The sequence below is a fragment of the Aythya ferina genome (assembly GCF_964211825.1).
Source record: "Aythya ferina genome assembly, chromosome: 3".
NCBI classification, from domain to species: Eukaryota; Metazoa; Chordata; class Aves; order Anseriformes; family Anatidae; genus Aythya; species Aythya ferina.
In genome coordinates, this window is record NC_140298.1 from 13,923,643 (window position 1) to 13,942,171 (window position 18,529).

Genomic DNA, 18,529 nt, shown 5'->3' on the forward strand with positions numbered 1-18,529 from the left:
TCAGTAAACAGACATTCCTGAAAGGCTTTCTTTCAGATACATTATATTCCTTTTCCAAAAGCCATAGAGCATACCCAAAATATTTCTTCCAGCAGTATTACTTGCGGACACCTGGCTGGTACCTCCAGCGTGGAGGGGCTTGTAAATGTGGGGATGGTGGGCTCCTTGTAGCACAAACACCGTCCTGCTTTAGGCGGTGAGGGATGGCTAATAACGTCCACATGAGTGGGCTGCTGAGCCGCCACGACGATGAAGCCACAAGGACATCGACCTCAGAGGGCCTGGAAGAGGGTGAGGTGGAAGGAGAAACCCTCCTGATTGTGGAGTCTGAAGACCAGGCCTCGGTGGATTTATCCCATGACCAGAGCGGAGACTCGCTGAACAGCGACGAGGGCGACGCGTCCTGGATGGAGGAGATGTCCTACTACTGCGAGAAGTGCCAGAAGTGGATTCCAGCAAGTAAGGAGGCTGGTGTTGCTGTCTCTTGTTGCCCTCCCTGTATGTAGTTGACACTGCTAGGGTTGTGATTTACCATGTGGGCACGCTGACCCAAGAGCCAGGCAGGTGTCTGAGACTGCCATTCCCTGCAAGAAATGGGACTGTTTGCTCTAACTGGTAACCAACCAAGGGGATGATTTCAGGAACGTGCACACCTTCCTGTGTGTCAGGCACTGGCTTGCTAAGGGACTTTGGCCAAGGGTCTTGGCCTTTCACTCCTCTCAGGTAAAGATAACACTTCCTGCAGAGGTTTGGGAGGAGTAGGACTTTGTAGGTAGTGCTACTTTTTTCCTTTTCCGAGTTTGTGGCTAAATCTCAGCCCTGATGATTTCCTGATAATGTGAATTTAATTCATCTTTCACAGAAATGTGTCCAGAATGTGAATTTAGTGCAGCTTTGACAGAAGCATGTCCAGCCCTTAGCAGCTGGCTTTGGGAGGCACTTGGAGCAAGCTACATCACTCGATCTTTTTGCTCTTGCTCCTTGACATATGATACATTCTGTTAGCTAAGTAATAGACTTGGCTTCCCTTTCTGATTCTACATTGTTGGATCTGTTATTAGATGCAAAACCTAGAAATTGCTAAGCACTGGTTTTATTATCTGCTTTTGTGTGTGCTTATTATTACTTCTGCGTTTAGAAATCCCGAGCTCTTCAGTTGGCATCTGCCTCGCAGCTGTATCGGAGCTGCCCTTATTGCCATCCTAGAGCTTGCCCGGAGCCTAGTGTAGAAATCTCCTCTCAAGGCATGGTTAGTGAGCACCTTGCTGTTAGTGAGTGGAGCCAGCATAGCACCATTAAGATGCTGTGCAGGTAATGGGACACATTAACTTGAAATGTATTAATTAAAAAAAAAAGAGAGATCAGAGTTAAAGGTAGTAAAGGTAGCATGAGGTATCCCACCTGAGAGCACTCGATTTAACATTCTATCTGTATAATTTTACAAAGATGTTCCTCTTTCTTGTTGCTGTGGAACAAATCCGAAGAGCAGAGAAAGCCAGTCACAGAGCAACAGTAACTAGATACAAATGGGTAAAGTAAACAAGCTGGAAAAAGAAAATGCTGTTCTCTTTGCTAATTGTTCAGTTATACATCTATCAATTGATGCTTGTGAAAGTTACCAGTGAGCTCAGGCAAATAATCCCTTGCCACGCTGAGTTGCCATCTAAACATTCTGTTAAACTACCAAATCGGTTGGTTTGGCTTTCTCCAACAAACATTGGTGCAACTTTTGTAGTTGGATTCTGCAACTGACTACAAAAGCAGCGCAGCCATACATTGCAAGTGCTTGATCTGCTGTAGTGATATAATAAAGGAGATGGAATGAGTTTGGAGAAAGACCTTTCGTATGTGAAATTTGGAAATATTATATATAGACTTAACTGTTCCCCTGTCCTGTGATTTCTTTTTTTCATATTTCTTTAATGAATGTTGAGTTTAGAAGTCCTGATTCACTTGATTTTTTTTTCCCCGTGCTCTGCTGCAGAAACAGAATTTGAGCCTTTAGCTTTGGATGCGTGGGGTTTTATAGGTGTCTCTATCCCAGTAGATCACTTTTGTTCAACTTATATTGAAGGTTAGCAAGTCAGCTGTTTTTTAAAGTAGAGTGGAGAAACAGTTATTTATTGCAGTGTGTAGATTATTCTGGGGAAGCAAGGAGTGAAAAATGCAGAGGAAGTGAGGAAATGCTTTGGCTTTGTCCATGTGTTCAGATGCCCCTTTTTAATGCCTGTGGTTTTCACTTGGTCCCTGCTGACTGCTGCAACTGTAAAATTGATCCATATGTTACATCACAGTGACTTCCAGACAGTTCCCAAGGAGTGTTGGTCTCTGGACTCCAGGAAAAAATACTTCCTTGCCTGATGTAGGAAATTATTTTTCCTATGAAAGGACCAAAAATCTGATCTTTTGCCTATTAATTTTAGGTCAACTGAGAGAACAGCTCAGCTACCTCAAAGGAGACAACTTTTTCAGATTTACTTGCTCGGATTGCTCAGAAGATGGGAAGGAGCAATTTGAACGGCTGAGATTAACGTGGCAACAAGTAAGTCGAATGTTTGTGCCAGGAGAATAACCACAGGACTTTCTAAAATTGTTGTTTGTTGTGTATGTACTACCTAGAAAAGGAGGACTGGGTATAGATGACAAAGAACCGTATACATGAACTTCAGAAATTAATTAGCTAGGGATTGCCTGCAGATTAGAACTTGAGCATTTGGCAAGTAAATTGAAATATAATCACACAAACCACATTCCTCATTTTTCTTTTTTTTTTTTTTTTTCTTTTTCCTCATTCATGTTGCTCATGAATTTCATGGCTTCGGGCAAGTTTGGAGAAGCAAATTTTAATTTGGCTGTGAGGCATGAAGAGTTTTTTTTATATATACGAACAAATGTAAAACTTGTGAGGTGGCAACACACAAACAGAGAGCTTGCCAGCTCCCTGAATGCAGAGCTCTGGCTTGGCTGCCTGCTTGCTAGCAGTAGTTCTTGCAGAATTCTGCTGTTTCAGTCACTTGCACACCCGAGCCATCAAAATACTCTGCATTATGCAGTAACCGCTGCATGGGTAGATCGATGCACAATATCTTGTTCCGAGCAGGGAGCTGGTTTAGTTTGAGGAGGGGCAGGCAGTGCTGAGCACTTCTGCAGAAAGTGGATTTGGTCAAGCAGGAACTGCTGCCTGAAGTGCTTCCAGATGCCAAACACTGGGTAGTGTGGGCAAGGTATCTTTTTGTCCTTTGGGACAGTAGCAGTGCACTGCCTCATAACAGTTCAGTTAAAACATTAGTTGCAACTTCTGCTGTGCTTTCTGGTGGTTTCCTTGCACAGGGCTGGGAAAGGTTAGAGGAGCTGTCTGTGGTTGGCAGAGTGGTGGAGTTTCAGCTGATTACAGACCTGGGAAGCAAGGGCTGCTAGCGTTACGCTCAGCTCTGTGCAGTGGAGTGGAAGGAGAGTGGCATGGGGAACAGAAAGACAGGATCTAAACTGGTGAAAAAGAAGGTCTCCCTAGGCCTCCAGCAGCCAGAGCTGCTACTTCTGAGTACAACAGATTGAAGGAAGTGGAAAAATTGATCTGTCTGAAGCAGGAAAAATGTGGACGGTGATTTCTGAATTTTTTTCAGGCTATGTGACCTCAACAGATCCTTATGGCCAGTTGTAAAGATATATATACACATGTATATACACACACAAATATATATATATTTAAAGTTCTGAAGTACTGTCCCACCTGCCTTTATTAATACAAAATTCTAGAGAAATAGTACACTAAGAGGGCTTGTGAGCCAGAAATAGAGTATAGGGGACATTAAGGCTATCTATTTCTTCGTTTTGTCTATTTTCTTCATAATTTCTTCATTTTGGTGTCTTCAGTGATGTATTTTCAAAAGCAGCTGCCCACTGCTAGGAGACCACCTCTGATTAAAAATAGCAAACAAACAAAACATCCCCCACCAACAAAAACAAGACTTCAAACCTATGTGGCAGTGAATAATATGTCCCCATTAGAAGTGGTATCCTGTCAAGGCTGTGGGATTGTTAAAGACGATTGCAGCCTAGCTTTATGATTTTAGTTGTATTCAAATGCATTCATTAAATATATTTAACCGCTGGTCACCTGGGGTTTATTTAAAAAGAGGAGTGTTATTTTTCAAACCTGTCCTGTAGTAGGTCAGACTGAATTTGGTTATGAAGCGTGTAGAAGATCTGTAAAAGTATCATTTAATGAAATGACAAACTTAATTCCTCCATACCAAGACTAAATAGTAAATGCCAAGTAGCTTTACCTAGTTTAACCTCTGTTCAATTTGAAATGCAGCAGCAAGTATCTAGAAAGACTGCGGTGACAATATTTCTGATGGATAAGGTGATGGGATTACTTGTCACAGATTTTTTTTCTTTTTGAAAGACTTTTTTCATACTTCCACCCTACGTTCAGATTCCAGTTGTGATATAATTCATTTATACTGCCCAGTGCAAAAGTTTGCCTCGTCGTAAACCTGCCTAGTTAGGCGGCTTTTATTCCCCTGGGATGGAGAAATCTCTGAAAACCAGCAGAACGTGCATCTAACAATAGGAAAATTAGAAAGGGCACCATGAAAGCAGGACAAAGACGGATTGCAGAAATTGCTTCAGATGTTGCAAAAATAAGAAATTTACGAGACAGCAGAGATTTGGGTGCGTATGACATCACGTGGCTGGGTGACAGCTCACCAGCTGAAGCAGAAAAGATGCACTGGTATCCACCTCTTTCTGTTCCAGGTCGTTATGCTGGCAATGTACAATTTGTCCCTGGAAGGAACCGGCCGGCAAGGGTACTTCAGGTGGAAAGAAGACATTTGTGCTTTCATTGAGAAACACTGGACTTTCTTGTTAGGAAACAGGTAAAGGCATGATGTTTCCCCAAGGCTCTGTTTGCTGAGCAAAATGAATTAAAACTGGACAAGAATCCAGTTTAATTCAGTGATGTCTGCTGAGCCTGCTGTCTTTTGAGACCTGCCTGGCTCTGATCAGATTCAGATGAAGTGATCGCTGCCTTGCCTGCACTAGCTGCTGGTGGAGCAGGGACAGCTGACCAATCTGTGTCCCAGTTCAAGAACTGCTACGCTTTACATCCTTGGCATATTAAGCAGCATCTTATCTAGATGCTCCAAGCCCTGATCTGGGGTGCTTCATGTTAATCCCCCGTGTTTGAGGGACATGACTAAGTTGCCTAGCCCAAGTGCTGAAATGTTGGCCAGTGGGAGTGTGCAAAGGCAAGAAGGAATCCTGAGAGCCGGTGCAAATATGGTTTGAGACTCTATACCACGAACCTGATTCTCCCATATTCAAGGGAGTATCTCAGTTACTGGCCACGAGCCATTTTTAAATATTTCTTCGTACTTTTTTTCCTAAATGATGTTTACATTAGCCCCATGATAAGTTCTTAGAAGACCAGAAAGTGCTCAGATGCCCACTGTAGCACACTGCCCTGGGAAGTGAAGGGCTTAAATGCAGCTCCGTTCCTCCAAGTGGCCAAAAATGCGATTCAAAAGCAGTTCAGTGAGGGCTGATGCAGGTATGCTGATTAATGGGGATCCTCTTTGCTGTGCTACAGGAGAGGTTTTATGACAGAAAACTTCAAGACAGATCTTGAATAGAGCTCATGCTTTTATGTCTGTGGGACAGGCATAGGCTTTCCTCTGTTCCCTGAAATTTCTGCAGCTCAGTTGTCCTCAGTGATTTCTCAGGCCCTGGCTCTCCTTCTCTGCAGTGCCTGGCACAGCTGCAGCTATGGAGAGCAGAGCCATTGAATCCCAGTGCCCCCTGTGAATTCAGCCTTCAGGATTCTGTCCCACAGCTTTGGGAGCAGGCTTTGCTGAATGTGTTGAAATCTCAAAGTCGCCAAAGCAGATGTCTAAGTTTAAGTTTCTCTTTCCTTTTACGTGAAGTGAAACCTTTATTACTGCCTTTCCCTTACCTCTCCCATCCTGTGTACCCAGAGTACTGTTTGCTGTCTTCAGTAAGGGAACACGTCCCTGTAATGTCAGGTCAACACAGCTATCACTAGGATCCTGTTCACGTTTTGCTGTAGATAAGTGATTGATTTCAGAGGGCTATGGTTAGCTAAGGTAGGAACCGGAGTGTTTGAATGATTGGGGTGCTAGTGGCAGTGTCCTTTGTAGGCTGAGCGTGTTGTGACCTCCTTGAGGCTTCAGGATGAAGGTGTAGCTGGTGAGTGGGGACCTAACGCTTTTTTTCGTGTCTCCCACTGTAGGAAAAAGACCTCGACATGGTGGAGCACAGTTGCTGGCTGTCTCTCAGTGGGAAGCCCCTTGTTCTTCCGCTCAGGGGCCCAGGAATTTGGAGAACCAGGGTGGTGGAAACTGGTTCATAACAAACCCCCAACAATGAAGCCTGAAGGAGAGAAGCTGTCTGCATCTGCACTAAAGGCAAAAGGTAACTCTTGCCCAAATGGTGTTTAGGTTCCTAGCTGGGCCAGAGCTGGAAGGCATGACAAAAGTTTACTTAAAACGACGCATTCATGTGCATGGATAGTTACAGGGCAGGATTTTTTGTCTTAGTTTTGCTCTGCAGGAATGGCTGATTTAAGAGGACTATGTTGCGTGCACTGTAGAATGAGCAGCCTTTTATATTTCATTTCAGTGCCTTTTTGCATTGTGCTAACTGATTGTAAGGCTTTTGAGATTTGTGCATTTTTTTGCAGCTGAAATATGTTGTTCTTCTGTTCCTCTTTACCCCGGGGAATGTTTTTTTTTTTTCTTTCTTTTGTCCACATTGGATGCAAATTCCCTTCTGTGCAGAGGAGCAGAATTGGGGTTTAAGTGAGGCTCTAGCAGTGCATTAACTTTATGCTGCATGCCTTGGAATGAATTTCTTGTGTATTTTGAGAATGCATCTTCTAAAATTTCTAGCCAATCTGTCCTTATGACCATAAGCACATATACAGTGACTGCAGGAGCTCGGTGTCTGTTAGAATAAGCAAGCTACTTCTTTAGCAGCTTCAAAGCCACCTCTGGATCCCATCATTACCGTGGAAGGCCTCAGGAAACGAGTGAGCCGCAATCCGGTGGAATCAGCCATGGAGCTGAAGGAGAAGAGATCTCGCACTCAGGAAGCCAAGGATATTCGGCGAGCCCAGAAGGAGGCGGCTGGCTTCCTGGACCGCAGCACCTCCTCCACTCCTGTTAAATTCAGCAGCCGAGGCCGCCGTCCCGATATCGTCCTTGAGAAAGGCGAGGTGATTGACTTCTCCTCCTTGAGCTCTTCAGATCGCACGCCTCTGACAAGCCCTTCTCCTTCCCCATCTCTGGACTTCTCTGCTCCTGGCACTCCAGCCTCACATTCAGCTACTCCTAGCCTTCTCTCTGAAGCAGATCTCATCCCAGACGTCATGCCGCCACAGGCTCTGTTTCATGGTAAGAGATGCTATGGTTTTGGTTTAATAATAAGCCACACGTAGTTATCAAGGAAAACATCTAATTAAAAAAGAAACTTCCAATGAGCTGCAGGATATTTTCAAGATAAGATGGAAAGTAACTGGTTAAATTCTGTTGGTCTTGGTTGCATTGAAGTCTTAAATAGGTTTTCACAGTTGTAGTCACAGTTTCTGAGACCAGAAGGAACCACCATTGTCTTCTGAGGCATCCTGAATACCCAATGGGTAGAAGATTTCACCTAGCAACACCATCCTAATTAACAGATCATAAATTTTGGTCAGGTTGCAAAGCAGAAACGCAAGGCTAAATGCTGGTAGTTCTTCAAGGGGTCAGATCTTGTTCTAATTAAGAAAACAGAGAGTAAAGCAGTTCTTGTTGGACATGCTCTGCAGAGGGTCAAATGCCGTCCTTTTGTACTACCTCGTTGTTGTTCCCTGATTTTAAATTGAACTTCTCCAGGGTATGCTAGCTAAAGACAGAGCTTGATCATTTGATCCCCAATCTTCAGGAATTTTCAACAATGTAATGTTTATCAAAGAGCATGAGCTCACAGCCCAGGATGCAGTGTTTTTTGGATGCCAAAGGCAGGAGACCTTAGGAAAAGGATTGATTCTGTGTCCTGAAATACGACCCCTTAACGCATTCTCTGTCCGAACTCTGGAGACCCAAAAGTAAATAGAAAATAAAGCGTGTTGGGTAAATCCACGTTAGTTCTCCTTAGCAGAAAAGTCTTTCAGGAACCCCCTTTGAAATGGGACATTGTTTATGTTTTTTTTTCCTGGATTTGTTTGATCTGTTGAACAGATGATGAGGAGATGGAAGGGGATGGAGTCATAGACCCAGGAATAGAGTACGTTCCCCCTCCCAGTGGAGCTGCTGGTGCTGGCACTGTGATAGCAGGCAGGAAAAAAGTGAAGACAGCTGAGCAGATCAAGCAAGAGGTGGAGAGTGAAGAGGAAAAAACGGAAAGGATGGAAGGTGACAGTGAGGATCCTGAAGAGTCAAACGCATCGCTGCAGGTGAGGGGGCGAGACAAGAGGAAACCACAGGTGGAGAAAGATGCTAAACCCCGAGCTCCCAAGCATACCTCTGTTAGTATTTATGAGGAAAAGCTGCTGCTGAAGAGGTTGGAAGCCTGCCCCAATGCCATGAGCATGACCCCAGAGGCCCGGAGACTGAGGCGCAAGCTGATAGTGAGGCAGGCCAAGAGGGAAAGAGGGCTGCCACTCTTTGACCTGGACCAGGTCGTGAATGCTGCCCTGCTCTTGGTTGATGGGATTTATGGAGCCAAAGAAGGAGGAGTTTCCAGGTCCCCAGAAGGGCAAGCGACATACAGAACTACTAGTCAGGACTTCAGGATCTTGGACAGATACCAGGTGAGAGTCACCAAATTTAAGTGGGTTTTTGACACCGGTTATTTTAGAGCTCTTGCTGCAGAGAACAGCACCACTGTGGGGTACCATGAACATGAAAAGAATTATGTGAACAAGGCTCGTTTTGACTTGGGGCTCTGTCCCCACTAATTATCTCACCAGCCCCTTTCTTCTCACGCAGTGTTCAAGCAGTACAACTTTCTATCAGTATAAGCACCACAAATGTTTATGTATTTGTATTCCACCCCTGCACAAACGCTGATGGCGGAGGCCTGGAAGTGCCTAACTGCTCTTTCATGCCATGTGGGAGAGGAGTTGCCTGCAGTGCTTTGCTGAGCAGTATGTGCAGCTCATAGCATTGGGTGCTGAACCTGAGAGTGCACTGCAGAGTCCTCTGAGGTAGGACTGTCATCCTGTGGGTTCAGATCACCCTGTTACAGAGAAAGGCCCTTATTCTTTCTCTGTTGATGTGATTCCCTCGTGTTAAGTCATTGACTACTTCTGATGTGTTCTGGATTTTTTTTTTGTACAGACGATGCTGCCTGCCATGAAGGGATATCGACAGCAGACGACGAAGTTTCTGTACCGATTGGTAGGCTCAGAAGACCTGCTGACGGACCACAGCATTGTCAGCCCTTACACATCCCGTGTCCTGAAACCTTATATCAGGTACGGATGGGCAGAGGTTGAACTTGCTCTTGGCCTGGGAACTGGCAGCCCACATTTCTTGGGCAGTGATCGAGGTATCTTTGTGGGAGGGGACGCTTTTATTTTGGGCAGTGATCCTTGCAGCAGGGAGGAGAATCTTGAAGAGACAACAGGGCAGAGGAGTCACCATAGTCACTGAATGCAAGGTGCACCTGCTTTTAGGGGAAGCCTGTAACACCCTTGGTCCTGCTGTTCAGACAGGCTGGCTCAATGTGCTGTGGATCCAGGAAGTGTTCCGGCCTCTGGCATGAGGCTGTTTTTGCTGAGCTGGGTGCTGTTTTCCCACATGAATGGAAGACTTCTTTTGTTCCAAGTTGAGCATGTCAGAAAATATTTCATGGGCAGTGCCCGTTCAGCTGCAGTAGCGTTTATTTTTGCTCACTCACCTTCTGTGTTTGCTTTCCGTGTTAACTGGCAGGCGTGACTATGAGACAAAGCCCCCAAAACTCAGGCTGCTGGCAGAAATCCGGGCGTATCCACACAGGAATAATCCTCACTGGAAGGCTGAGCCAGAAGCACCTGTTGATTACTGCTACGTTCGCCCTAATCACATCCCCACTATAAACTCCATGTGCCACGAATTCTTCTGGCCTGGTAAGATTCCTTCTGTGCTGGGTTTTCTAAGAAGGAAGTGGTTTTGTTCAGAAAAAAAAAAATCTTTGGCCAAATGTGTCTTCAGTTGGTGTCTGGCTCAGTTCTTAGAAAACCATTATCTGATGTCATAGGAATGTAGTTGAGATGGAGACATGAGTTTGGTGTCTTTTGTTTTCTGAGATCATTTAGAACTGGGCAATTAGGCCCTAATTAGCACAGCACTTAAAGAAAGAGGTCGTTTTGGGTAACACCATCGATGCCAATAGAAATAGGCAGTTACTAAAATCAAACATCCAGCAGAATCCAGCTTGGGGTGGGGGCTTGATGTACACAAACTGCTTTATGCCAGAGATCTAATGCTCATTGGAGTGAAATCTGGGAATTGCTAACGACTGTAAGCTTCGCTATGGTGTTCTTTATTTCTTCAAGCCTCAGTATTGGCAGTGTATGGGAGAAGTTGGGTGTTGATTTTTATGAACCATCTCTTTAATTGTAAGATCCCTGGGACAGTGGCTGCCCTTCACGGGGTGGGATTGGGGCCACAGTTATGTGACTGTTGTCTCAAATTCTTATGAAATAAGAATTGTAATGTTCATCTAATGCCTGGATCAGCTTCTGATCAGCAGTCAGCACTGCAGACTAATTTAGAAAGCCCCGTGTAAACAGTCCACACCTTTATTCCAAGTAACTGTTTACTTTACGTTTTGATTTGCAGATAGTGATTCAACGTTGTTTGTAGTTCAGCAGTGCTCGTAAGCTGCAGTCAGGATCAGAGCTATTTGTGCCACTTACTGTCCAAATTGTACAATCTGGGGGTAGATAGCTTGGCATGTCTTCCCTTCACAAGCTGTTTTGGAGCTCATGAGACACTCTGCAATCCTGACAGAGGCTGAACCCCTTTGTCATAGACTCTCCTCTTCTGATAATGCATTTGAAGTTCTGGCCAAGTTGCTTTGCACCTTCATTAAGTTCTTCAGGACTCACCCTGTTTTATTTAACATAAGGAGCGTGGGTGTGTTCTACCCTCCTATGGGCTGTGCATCGTTAAATCAGAGAGCTGACACTCCCAGCAGCCTCCAAACAGGAATCAAAATTTCTTCCATGGTGTAAATTTTCTGGGGCTGGGATAATAGGATTATTGTACCTTGGTCTGTTTTATTAGGAGAGAGAAATGAGGATGTGATACTTCAGGAGATAAAACGTGATGTCTGTGTGGACACAAAGGGTTTTTAGCTTCACGGTGGGCTGGTGTAATTGCTGGAGTGGTGTTGGGGTGGGATACGCACCCAGTCGCGTCCTAGTAGTGATGCTGTCTTGTTGGCTGAGTTCTTGGGCACTTCACAAGGTGCTGTGAGTCCAGGCTTTAGTTATTACACCTCCCCAAATCCTTCCTGTCAGAGCTTTTCTTGTTCCTCTCACGGCAGAAACGAGCTCGCAGGTAGTAACCGCAAATGAGCTGACACGAAGCGAGATTCCTCTCACGGTATCTGGAGCCTTCGTGTCCTAACGGGAAACATCTCGAGCAAACAAGTGGCGAACCCTACTGAGCTAAGCACCTTCCTGCAGGAATAGCTGCGTGCTGAGGGGACGGCACCGCTTCATCAACGATGCCAGAGCGCTCAGGGCAATGTAGTGCTCCTGTACAGACACGCTGTAAGGCACTTCACAGTCAATTGCAGCCTTGAGATAATTAACGCTGCTCCCTATTGCCAATCAATTCCTCCCACGTCTTACCCCACCCTGCTCACTCTCGAGCAAGAAAATAATTCACCCGCTTCTCTCTGCCTAGCGCTTTATGAGGTCTTGCATCTCATCAAGAGTGATAAACGTTGCTGTTAAACATACTCTGCTGTTTTCTTACCCCACGTTCCAAATATATCTGTGATCGCCAGTTTGAGGCTGAAACTAGCATTTATGGCGTGACTGCCGTGTGTTGCACTTCGCTTAGGGCCTGGCTACACAGCCAAATTACCAAGCAGGCTTCGGTGCTGTGAGCTAAGCTGCTTGGCCCTAACATGCTGCGTAGATGTTCTTGGGCTGCAAGAGCAGCGTGGTTAGGCAGGGTAACAAATCCCGCTCAGAAGTCACTGACTTCAGGTGTTTCTCTCCAGCCTCTGACTCACAGAAGCACCGCTGGCAGAGAGGCTGTTTCAGACCCCAGATTAGAGAATTTGCATGCTAAAAGCAAATGTTTTGACAGCATTGAAAGCTGTGGCCGGGTTCACAGTGTAGCTCACAGAACAGCTCAGTACAGGCAACGGAGGAAGCAGGAGGAGGTCAAGGCCAGGGAGAGAAAAAGACGAGAACTCTCGAGAGGTAACACTGAAAAAGCTGAAACCCCTTTTCAGGTCTGCTGCACCCGGAGAGAGTTTGCAGGAGGAAGAGGATGGAGTAGCTGATACACTGCATTGCCCCCGTGCTTGTCTGCAGGCAGATCCTTCAGCGTTTGCAGAGTGGAGCGGTGATGGTGCGTGCCAGCCTGCTGCTGGCCTGGCCCTTTCCCTCCAGTGGTTCCGTAGCCCTTAGAGCCCCAGGCAAGGGGCACAAACTTACTGGGACCCAATCCAGCAAACATTTGCACATGCAAGTGACTTTACCCATATGCATGTCTACAACTGGAGGCTTAACAGTCTGCTGATATGGCTCAGCATACAAACTAAGGAGAGATTAGCTGGCTGCTGATACAGTGACACACACACACACACACATATATATATGTATGTATATATGTGTGTATATATATATCTATAAACCATTTGTTTTTTTTTTGGTTTGGGTTTTATCTGTAGGTCATTTGGAAGGAAGCTGGCTTTAATGTTTCTTCTCCACGAGTAAAGCAGTCTTTTCCCCGTTGTGCGTGCTATGCTAACGTGTGCACCTATTGACATCAGTGCCAGAAGTCTCATTTTTGTCTAAGGGCTTGGTTGAAGCATCTGTCAGTCACAGAGCTTTGAAACAAGGCAAAAGGAAGAAATCAAGTGTTTACGAAAGGGCTTAATAATCTGAATTTCCATGGAAGTATGACGCAATGTAGTCTGCTTTCTGCTTGGTTTGCAGTGCTTTCAACTGTTATCTCTTTCTTTGTAGGAATTGATTTGTCAGAATGCCTACAGTACCCAGACTTCAGTGTCGTTGTCCTTTACAAAAAAGTTATTATTGCCTTTGGCTTCATGGTGCCAGATGTGAAATACAATGAAGCTTACATCTCTTTTCTGTTTGTTCACCCTGAGTGGAGGAGAGCTGGAATTGCAACCTTCATGATTTATCATCTTATTCAGGTAATGAAAAAATCCCATGTCTCTGCCGAATTACTAGCTCCCCCTCCTTCCCTGTGTGCACACATGCATGTGTTGGAGAGGAGGTAGTGTTGTGTTCCTCCCTTCGGTCTCTTTCTCCTTGCCCTTTCTTTACTCATACAGCAGCACAAATTGTCCACTGTCAGCAGCCCATGTGGATGTTTTTGGGAGGATTGCTTCAAAAGCAGAAACTGAAACGTGTTTAGAAGAGTAACGGCACTGGTCAGGCCCTCAGAATTAGTGAGATGCTATGGACTTTGTCTCGGGATTAATTTTGCATTCTCCAATGGTCAATAGTTCACATAATAGTAATAATGTAAATTTGGGGTTTGAAGGGAACAAATTGGTAACAGTGATAATAGTTCGGTTAGAATATGTGGTAGCTTTCCTTATCTACACCTGGAAGCTTATTCTGGGACCGATGCAGTTGCCTGAAATCTCTTACTGATCTTAATCATTCTCGTCCACTTCTAAAATGCACTGGTTCAAATACAGCAGAGTTGAAGTGTTTGCAGCCTCATTCAGATTTGTTCAGACTGGCTTGTACTGGGCTTGGTTGCACAGGGACACTTGGGAACATTATTCTGAGCTAACTAAAGGGGTAGTGTTAGAGTAGTTAAACTTCATTAAACCACTGAATGGATGCTGTTTTTCAGGTGGCCTTAATTCCATTTACTTCCTTGGATTAAATTGCACAAATCTGAGTAAGGATGCAGACAGATGTCCTTTTCCAGAGCCCAACTGTGCCTCCTCAGGACCCACTTTAGCACTCCCTGAGCTCTCCTGGCAGAGCTGCTGGTGTGAAAGATTCCCCAACTTGTTTTAGTTGAGATGAGCTGTACTAGCAACAACTCTCCATTGGAACTGTTTTTACTTGTACTCATTTGGATAAAGAGAGATAGGGAGTGCTGGCAGGTCCTTGGGAACAGTGATCTGTACCTTAGAAAAAGTTCCCACCAAGAGCAACTCCTCTTGGCCACCTGAGGGTAATTCTTCTACCAACACAGCTTTCTGCAGTGCCCACCTCTCGCTGGTTACTAGCCTGTGCCAACATGCAGAGCAATCTATTTTACATTCACCTCTTGCATTTCCTGAGCCTCTCTGTGTGAAGTGTTTGAGTAGATTGCCCTCAACTGCAGTGGGCTGATGTGAGATGTCAACACCTACAAACAACAGGCCCAGAGATGAGCCAGCGTTTGCAGGGATGCAGCCGCCGTACTCCTGTCTCTCCGGCAGGACCAGGATGCGTTTGCAAGTCAGCTGTGGGGAATCACCACAGCTTTTTGTAGCACCTATGACACCAATTAACCTGTTCCTGCTTTCAGGAACACGTGGAGAACAGCCAGGCAGGTCTGAGGCTGATGAGACTTGCTAGCAGGGAGAGATCACCGTTGTATGTTTGGCTCATGTTAGATTTATTTTTCCACTGCTGCATATGTCAGTGGCAGATGGCAGACACTCGTGTGGAAGTGGTGACAGTGCCCTTCTCTCCCTCTACTGCCAGGCTGTGTGTGCTGCTTCGCAGCCTACCCGGGCTGATACCGGGGGTCTGCTCTCTGTAGCTGAGGCCACCTTAATATCCTTTGGATGAAGGGTAACTCCGTCTCTCTGCTGAAGATAAAGATCAGTGTGCTTAGGTTGGGGGTGAATTCTTGGGGACAGCATAATTTAACAAAGAATGTTTTGATGGAAGTGATGAGGACCAAACTGCATCTTCTTAATAAGATGAATTCCAACCTCCTTTTCCCCAAAATGGCTCCTCATTATTTCACTTTTTTTTTTTATTAAATCCCTGTGAGACCTTTTCCCTTCGAGTGATCTGCCACGTAGATTTCCTAAAGGGTGTTAATATTGCCACTTAGAGTTACCATACATGCAGTATACAGAGAATGCTACTAAAGCACTAGATGAAAGCAAGAAAACAATACTTTATTATTATATTATAGTTTTATCAAAGATAAAGCTGCCCCTATAATCTCGGATCTTTATGGGAACTTCAGCGATGCCATTTGCTGTCTGAACTCCCTTGCCTTCTCGGGAGGCGAGTGCTGTGCCCTGAAGGATGGGAGAGGAGCTGGGTGGGATGCAGAGGAATTCCAGTGTGACAGCCCAGAGGTGGTGCGGTGCTGCAGCACGGTCCCAGAGTTCAGCTCTGTTTGCTGATGGGGAGGAGCACAGCGCCTGATCCTTTGGCATGTTTTGTCTTCAGGCCGTTGTTATTAAGTATTTGGGATTAGTGCTGTATGCTGGGATTATTTATAATGAACAATTGCTTAGACTTTGACAATGGAAAGCTGAGAAATTATAATCCAAAGCCTTGCTTTTATTGTCAGAGGGTCCCCGTTTCTCAGAAACAGAGGCTCTGAGGAACAGTAGCTGGCCTTCCTTCACGTTTCAGCTGGTGCTACGTGTGGTAACTTCTGTGTTGAGACCTGCGATTTTCTCACGTTTCCTCAGTAACTTAAATACCAGACCTGATGAATCTCTTCACCTCCGCATTCCCCCAGAGGCTTTCTCATTCTCTTGCTGTGATACCTCTTTTTTTTTTTTTTCCTTTTCCTCCCTTGGCAGACCTGCATGGGCAAAGACGTAACCCTTCACGTCTCTGCAAGCAACCCTGCTATGCTGCTCTACCAAAAATTTGGATTTAAGACTGAAGAATACATTTTGGATTTTTATGACAAGTATTATCCCTTGGACAGCAAGGAGTGCAAGCACGCATTCTTCCTCAGACTGCGGCGCTGATCTGCCCGAGCTGCTGGGGAGGATGTGCGGGAAGCCCAGCCTGTCGAGCATGGCCTTCAGCAGAGGATGTTGGCTGTCACGTGAGAGCTGGAACACACCTATGCCTTTTTCCCTAGGACTTCTAGCATCAGCAGTGCTGGATTGTGTGCTGAAAATGCAATCCAAGGGGATTGATTCATGCTCTCCAAGGGAGAGGCCTGGAAATGCCAACTGGGACATGCTGAAGCCACTGGAAGACTGACATTCTTATGGGGAGCTTTTCTGACACTGTCACTTTGGAGAGAGAGCCCCACTGATTTAAAATAAAAAACAACAAAAAAAAAAACCCTGTTCATTTCAGAGGGGCCCCACGGATTTCAAATTTTGAAACCTATCCAAAGTTGCAGGCGTTTTTGTTTTTGTTTTCATTTATGGAAAATGAACATCTAAACTTAAATCATCTGCAGTGTTTCTGTGATTTGATTGCTCTGTTAGGAACGGTGTCTTGAATTCATGAAGGGGAATGCAATATTGGTGCATATATCTGGATGCTGACTTTAGGAAAGCTCTACATGGGCCAGAACAGCAGTACTGGAACCATGTTTTAGGAATAATGAAGTGTGTGTGAACTCACGGCATCCTGAGTGAAGGGCTCAGAGGAGATATCTTTGTTCTGTCCCTTCCCTGCGGCCTTCCTTCCCCCCCCATTGCCCCTGTGCTCAATGTGAAGTTCTTGTGGTGCGCAGTGTTTTGTGTTCAGGAACAAGATGTCAAGTAGGCTCGCAGCTAGGTGAGGGAGGACACAACAGCTGCCAAATCAGCTCTCTGAAATCCTGCAGCCTCTCTGCCAGTTGTTGGTGCTGCAGATCAGCCCTTTGGGCACACCTCTAACCACAGAGCCAGCCTTGCAGGCTGCACCCACCTCCTCCTGCCATAGACAGAACAAAAGATGGAGGCGAGGTTTGAAACGCAGGCTCAAGTTTGTAGGAGCAACCTGTGTGCAGCTGGGAGGGGGCAGAGGGCAGAGGTGAGCCAGTGCCAGTTCTTGGAAGCATCTAGGCGGTGATTTCACAGTAATGTGAGAGACCAAAAAAAAAAGTAAAGTGGAGAGAGAAAAAAAAAAAGCCAAGAATTTAAGGAAAAAAATTGTTTGCACAGTTTAGCAGCTTTTCTCTCTCCCTGTTTTTTACTGCAGAAGAGCAGCAAGTTGGCAGGTGGCTCTGCTGCCTGACTGAAGGCCAGTCAGCGCTTTCCAAACATGAACCATACCCACTGTCCCATTCCTTTCGCATCAGCTCTTCATTTCGGTATCAGCAGGAAGGTGGACGTGTACGTTTTTGTGTAGCCAGGAGTTAGTGGGAGGAAAACAGAGCCCACCCAAGAGCTGCGTGCCCTAACATCCATGCGCATTTCAGCCTGCTTTATGACTACGTGAAAATTTTTGATGTTAACTGATGTTACGAGTTAGCTGTACTTGGAAAGGAGAAAAATTGTCTTTATGAATGGAATTAAAGCCCTTCCCTTGAAAAAGCCTCCCCGTAGTTGTACTGTTTGTTAAACTGTCGTTCCATCATCTTTTTTCATTGAAATTTAGAAAACTCATGTATGGCCAAGAGAGGATGCTTCAGTAAAGGTTACAAGGGTCGGGGAGCAAATGGCTGATCTGCAGAAACAAGAAATTGCTCTGTGGCCTTGCAGGTCCACTAGGATTTATGTGGAGAGGGCTTGTCCCATGCTAATTTGCCCCTATTTCCTGGAAAATCAGCCAGTTAACTGCTGTATCTATTATATTTCACATTCGTGGGACTGACTATAGGCTTAAGTTTTGATTCCTTTGTTATTTTATGTGCTCTGGGATATTGATCTTTGGTGAAAATCTGACGTGGCTTTGACTTGTTCACCATGAAATCCTTCCCTGTTGATCCTAATGGCTTTGGTGAGAAAAGGGTGCAAGTACAGCTGTCTCAAAGGTCATTTTACTGATGGATTGGGCAAAGACAAAGGGCCGGGACCCAAGAAGACCTTCCTAATTAGTGTGAATGAACCAAACCGTGCACTTCCCTCCTCCTTGTGCCTCAGAGACCAGCGCGAGGTTCCTTTAGCTGGGGTTAGCAAACCAGCGCCCACCCCGCGTAATGGCACAACTACTCTGCGCTTCCTTGAGCCGTGCAGTGACTGTAGCGATGATTGCAGCTGCCAAACGTGACTTGATTTAGCCAAATACATTTTTATTAGAGAATAAAGGTGGAACTTGACCCTTTCCTAAAAGGGTGGCAAAGCCCACACCTTTGGAGGTGCTTGCATGTGCTTGATGCTTCACAACCAGGAGGCTGTCTGTTGTAGTTAGCTTTTTATTACTTTTTATCTACAGTGTCTGGCTGGGTATGGGGATTGT

At 45.4% G+C, this 18,529-nt stretch overlaps 1 protein-coding gene across 2 annotated transcripts; it reads left to right on the forward strand.

The window, feature by feature from the left end:
• Positions 1-203: 203 nt before the first annotated feature.
• On the forward strand, positions 204-17,664 carry KAT14 (lysine acetyltransferase 14; the record flags this gene model as incomplete). 2 transcript variants are annotated; one of them, XM_084514815.1, is made up of 10 exons in its annotated part: positions 204-459; positions 2,424-2,542; positions 4,762-4,883; positions 6,257-6,438; positions 6,999-7,418; positions 8,244-8,815; positions 9,345-9,481; positions 9,939-10,114; positions 13,202-13,392; positions 15,982-17,664. In XM_084514815.1, 10 exons carry the CDS (start codon positions 204-206, stop codon positions 16,153-16,155), a joined length of 2,349 nt encoding a protein of 782 aa, XP_084370941.1. In that variant the 3' UTR covers positions 16,156-17,664. The 2 variants fall into 2 exon arrangements, with proteins under 2 accessions (XP_084370941.1, XP_084370942.1); XM_084514816.1 differs by having other exon boundaries at positions 7,002-7,418.
• Positions 17,665-18,529: the final 865 nt, after the last annotated feature.